The 5,979-nt window shown below is 38.3% G+C and overlaps 1 protein-coding gene across 1 annotated transcript; it reads left to right on the top strand.

Moving 5' to 3' along the window:
* The first annotated feature begins 1,363 nt into the window (after positions 1–1,363).
* On the top strand, positions 1,364–5,979 carry LOC103705834 (protein Dr1 homolog). The gene is made up of 5 exons (XM_008789710.3): positions 1,364–1,769; positions 2,726–2,815; positions 4,762–4,856; positions 5,469–5,537; positions 5,643–5,979. Exons 1-5 carry the CDS (start codon positions 1,715–1,717, stop codon positions 5,793–5,795), a joined length of 462 nt encoding a protein of 153 aa, XP_008787932.1. The 5' UTR covers positions 1,364–1,714; the 3' UTR covers positions 5,796–5,979.

Genomic DNA, 5,979 nt, shown 5'->3' with positions numbered 1-5,979 from the left:
GTGGGGTTGATTTGCAGCTCATCTTTTTTTTGTTTTTGGTCCATGCTCTGTATAAATTGCCATGGATTGAGAGGGACCCTCTTCACCCTTGATTGATCGTTTAAAATGCCTGATACGTGTTCCAGATATGAAGCTGGAACTCTCCAAATCTCATGGTAGCTTCTCTACTTGCAGCCCAAGACCAGTTATGTTGTTCCTTCCAGGCAGATAGTTTTATCACTTGTATTCATCAGATAGCCAACTCATTGATTCCTCTTTGAATGCCTATCGAGATGCCTTTGCAGTAAGAATTTCCATTCCATGCTTATCCTTCTGGGTTTACATCTGATAGGAGTGCGAGCAGTTTTAGTTGCCGCCAGTGGATAGAGGCAATATTGGCGTTTGGTGACTTCACCCATTATGTTGAAAATCAGTAGTTGATCATGAAACAATTGGTTTAGTCTCGTCTGAGGTTCAGGTTTGGGATACATGGCTGCTGGGATGATGCACCAGGGGCAAAGAATATGGGTAAAAACTGTGAGAAATGAGTCCCAGAGGGAAGTGATCCGCCCCCTGTTCGGGTGGAAGGCAGGAAATCCATCTCTCATCCGATAGCCTCAGCCTGTTCTTCTATGGACCGTAGTTGTACTTTGATATTGACTGTTATCAGCTCCCTCCAAGCATTTTGATCTTCCAATAGCCATAAGCTTAACCAAAAGCGTTGTTCCAATTACTGGAGGTTGGCTTTGTTGATGTTTATTTGAAAACCATTCCAAATCCAGAACAGCCCCGGTTCTTGCTGCAGTGCAGTGGTTAATAAGTGATCCAACACTAGAAGTAAAGATGCAGCAAGATTCACATACCGACCTTAGTGATCCATTAGTTAGTTTCATATCGGTAATAAAAAGACCTGACCTAACATAAAAATATTCTGTTTATTTTGCCCTTCCTTTGATGCATATTAATATCCACCTCCCTTATTTTTCAGACATAGATGTGGTTACATCCCTTAAAAGCAGCCTAAGATTATCCGACTGCTTAAAGTGTGTAGGTTGAAACCTAGAAGGAACACCAACTCTCTTGACTTGAACTCTCCAATGATTCTAATGGCAATTTTAATGGAGAATAAACAATATTTTCTTGGCCGTTAATTCCAATCCCTGGCTTTCGGATAAAAACTCCCGGGACAATTCCAATTTATGACGAACATTGTTTTCTTAGCCATTACTTACAATAGAAATTTTGGATGAGCTACAAAATTGCATCAAGAGCCGTTGACGATGTTAGCGTGGCGATGATCAAGGACACCTGAAAGATGGGCCCTACAAAGAGACCCAGCTCAGCACCGCACAAATGGGGGAACCGACAGCACGCGTGTGACGTTTACGTAATGAAGAAGGTCTCTTACGTTGGTCTCCGAAAGGATTTCCATGAGAAGGCCAGGTGTCCCAAGGCCAGTTTCGTAATTACGATGCAGATCCCCTTCGCTCTCCTCTCGTTTCCTCTCTCCCCCCTCGATTTTTGAGGGATTTTCTGCATCTAAATTCGCCTCGGATCGTTGGAATTCGCCGTCGTTTCATCGATCGGATTCTTAGATCTTGTTCTTTATCGTTTCCTTCTTCTCCCTTTCTGTTTTCCCCCAATTTGTTCGCCCCGACGGTTCTTGAATTGACCGGAGATTGTTGAGAGGCGAAGAGTTACGGGATTTTGCTCTTCTTTTGGCTTTAATTGGGACATGGAGCCGATGGACATCGTCGGGAAATCAAAGGAGGACGTCTCCCTTCCAAAAGGTGCGGTTTGTCTTCGATATGTAGATCCTATGATCTCGATTTTGTGATCTCTTTTTTGGGAATTTGACATGTACTTTTACGGTTGATTGGAATCTTTCTTACTTTTACGGTTGATTGGAATCTTTCTAATTTGGGCTCTGGATTCTGCTTTCTGTGATGATTAAAACACGGAAGACATGCACGAATGGTTTGGTAATGTCTATAATCTCAAACATATCGTGTAAATTTTAATTTGATTTATTAAAATTTGAATCTGATGGGTTTTCTGGCCGATGCGTGTTATTATTCCACGATTGGTTTCTTACTATATTGTTTCTGGGAAACATTCAAAATATGTCATATGATGAATTGAGTTATGTTGATAGGATACTGTTACAAATTATATGAATTGGTAATTTGAATTGGATGGTTCTTGATAATTTTTGAATATCGAAACTGGTTGAATTAGTTTACTGAAGAAAAAAAAGAGGGTTATAATTCTGAGTGAGTAGAGAGAGAGAGAGTAGGATGGGTCCTGCGAGTGGGTGCCGCCCTGCAAAGCAGCATATGAGTGTCGCCCTTGTCTATCTGAGTTTTTTCTCATTATTATTAAAGATATAAAGAAATGCAGTGTCAAGGTTGATTTGAATCCCTCATCTTGATCCGTTGATCATCTAAGCAACAAACTTTTGTAGTATCTTTTCTTGTAATTCCGGACTGTAGCAGTGAAAGGATGTTTTTAGGTGGTGGTATAAGCAATTTTGAGGTCTACAAACATGGTACAGTTATGCCATTTACACTATTTGGTTCAACATGATATGCTTATCTTTTTATCAATTTAATGTAGGAACAATCTCTTTATACATCTGTGCAATGATGTACTGCATTAAGTCAGTTTCTTCTTTTTCCTCTCATTTTTTTTTCCAATAACTGCTTTTTGCTAGTGAATGTTATTCAGAATTCTTATTATGTTTCAGCAACTATGTTCAAGATTATTAAGGAAATGTTGCCGCCTGATGTCCGTGTTGCTAGAGATGCTCAAGATCTTCTTGTTGAATGCTGTGTTGGTAAGAGCAAATTTAGTTCACCTATAGACTTATTGTACACTAGTAGTATGCCAAATATATAATGTTTATCTCAATGCCCTTCTTTTGGAAAATCTGATATAGCTTTTGACTTTTAGGTCTCAGAAACAAAAAGGTGAACATTTGTTTTATTTTTAAGTGATGCAGCTACTTAAAGAAGCAACTGATTAAGATTGTATTCTTTGATATTCCAAACGAACTTTGATGAGATTAGTTTATATCTGGAGATGTATCAGATCCAGAAAACCTTTTTTTTCTACTTTATAGAGAAATAATCTGTTGTTTTGTTTCAAGAGGCCTTTTCAGCCACGAAACCTTTTCTTGATAACTTGCTTTAAGTCACTCCAGGGAACACCTGAAAGGTGCACAGTTATATCTTGAGGATTATAAGCTCTAATGCTGCTAGCAAATTGCTTTCTGGAGTCATTATCATGGGTAATTGTCCTTATTTATGTTCAGGAAAATATTTTGTTCTCTTGATTATACTTTGAGTTCATGGCATGACCCAAAATTTTTGGATAATACTACGATCTACTGGACGTTATCCCTCTTGATACTGAAAGTGTTAACAATGACAGAAGAGTTTCTTGTGCCCCAGGTCCTTAGTTATGATATGTTATATTAGTTATAGGTGTAGGGACTAATTTTTCTTTGCATGCCGATGTGCTTTATCATAAGAAGCTCTAAACCTTTTCAAATACTCTTCATCTCAATTTATAGTTCATAGGACGCATATAGCAATAGGCTCAAATATTTATTAGCTTTATACCTAATGCCTTGCATTCTCTAGTAAATGGGATTTCTGAGTGATCATAGGTTAGGTTACCTTGTGATAGAATGGCACTCCACATTCATGCTGGTTGTGTGCCATATTAATGGGATCCACAGTGCTGCACTGGCTGCACGAGAAGCCAGTGTCAGAAGCCTGTTTGCTGGTGCAGATTGTGTACTGGAGTGAAGCATGATCAACCAAAGGGCAATGCTATGCCATTCTACTGTGGGGCAAGCTAATCTCATTACCTTTCTAATCATGGAAGTACGTATATTCCCAAGATTTCCACATCATGACATTAGATAATCTTCTTTATCTCCTGACAAACTAACCCTGTAGGAATTGATGATCACATGTTATATCAGTAGTCTAACTCAAAGAACGCTTAGAGTAGAGCAACCACCCAATTTACAGTACCAAGGATTAAGGACTTAGTCCGTCTTGCAGTACCATGTGGGACCTAAGAGAGAGAAATCCTAGGATGCATTCAGGACCCCGCGTCTCTCTAGATTGGGTCATCATGGTCTTCCTGGCTAGGACAGACAGGGATTGTTGTATCCCAACACTTGGGATGTCTTGGCATCCCGGTACACCAATTCTTTTGTTTATTTTTATTTTTTTTATTTCTTTCTCTTCATTCTTGTTTTTAATGGTTGCTGGTACTGTACCAACCTGGCCTTATTTCGAGGCTGACCTTGGTTCTAGGATTTAAACCCTTGGTTTGCAGCTAAGTTTTTGGCTAAAAAAGGCATATATGTTGATCCCACTGCTTTGAATATGAACAAATTAACATCCTACGTATTTATAACACTAGTATAACGAAGCATTCTTCTATTTTAAGATATGCCAGCAGTCTTAGAATTTGCAAGGCAACGAACCTACTGGCCCTCATTTTTTGTATGACACATGAAAAAGGTAAAGTTTCAAGAATTCTTTCTAGTTATATGTTTACCCTTCATTTCTGCACATCTGATGCATCCAGTTGTTTTTCCACATTGATCTTGGTTGTCAATCAATTCTTTTGGATAGGGATTATCTTATGTGCTTTTGATGATGTGCTTTTAATGATGGCAGTTAGTATGACCTGTTGTTTTTCACTTCTGCCTTGATATTTTTTCTGCTAAGTTTGTTTCTTTTCTTCTCTTATTATTTGCAGAGTTCATCAACCTTGTTTCTTCAGAGTCGAATGAAGTATGTAGTCGGGAGGAAAAGAGAACAATTGCACCTGAGCATGTTCTTAAGGCTTTGGAGGTTGTTGAACTGTACACTTTTTTATGTATAATACATATTTATTTTTTCTTTCTTTGTTTTTTTCGACGTCCATAATTAGTATCAGGCACATTTTTTGGTGGCTGATATATTAGGATATAAGGTATTTTTTTCATCAATTATCAAGGATGCTTTCAGGACAGTAGCTGCTTGGTGCAATTTTAAGAACCCATGACATGGCAGATATAACTAGAGAAATCATTTATAATTTAGATTTAGTTGAGAAAAATTAATTTATGTTAGCTAGGAAGGGGCTATAGCTTGTTATCCTTGTCATATATTGATATTTATAAAGTCATTTTGTTGCTTTTTTGTTGTCCATAGACATTGTTAAGTAGGTTTTAGACTGCTATACCATCATGTTAGATTGGACATGCACTCTTTTGTACACAAGAAATGATTACTTCAACTAAACCAGACCTGAGAAGCCATGCATTGTGTAGCTATATACGACCAATCTTTCAGCATTGGCACTGACATTGCTTATGTGCGAGGCACTAATTTGCAGAAAAGACTGTTTCCTGTTTGAAGAGAGCAAAAACGCTGTTCTTTTATTTCATTGGGAGTTTTTTGATGTACTAATAATTGGAACAGGTTCTCGGTTTTGGGGAGTACGTAGAAGAGGTTTATGCTGCGTATAAACAACATAAGCTCGATACTCTGGTGTGTGAGCATTAAAACTTCGATTAATTTATTATGTGATTGATTTTCCTTTACACGTTTTTTTCACACAACTGGAAACTTTCTTCGGTGTTTATGCTACAATAGGACTCGCCAAAAGGTGGTAAGAGCAGTTTGGAGATGACGGAGGAGGAAGCACTGGCAGAGCAGCAGAGGATGTTTGCTGAGGCCCGAGCAAGAATGAACAATGGAATGGCTCTACAGAAGCAATCAGACTCTGATCACGGTTTAAATAGCTAATGTGGAAGCCTGAGATTATATGATTGTGCAGACATTCTTGGATAGACCTTGCACTATCTTCAGGCCACGGAGTCTTGCAGAATTGTTCTGTGTATCTAGTTTGAATTATGTCAATGGTATCAATTTGTATCAGTACCTTTGGTTAAAACCAAAATATAGCTAATTTCTTTTTGTTGCCAAATCA

Source organism: Phoenix dactylifera, chromosome 15 (assembly GCF_009389715.1).
Source record: "Phoenix dactylifera cultivar Barhee BC4 chromosome 15, palm_55x_up_171113_PBpolish2nd_filt_p, whole genome shotgun sequence".
Classification (NCBI taxonomy): domain Eukaryota; kingdom Viridiplantae; phylum Streptophyta; class Magnoliopsida; order Arecales; family Arecaceae; genus Phoenix; species Phoenix dactylifera.
Note: the sequence above shows the minus strand (reverse complement) of the source record. Positions and strands in the feature narration are given on the sequence as shown.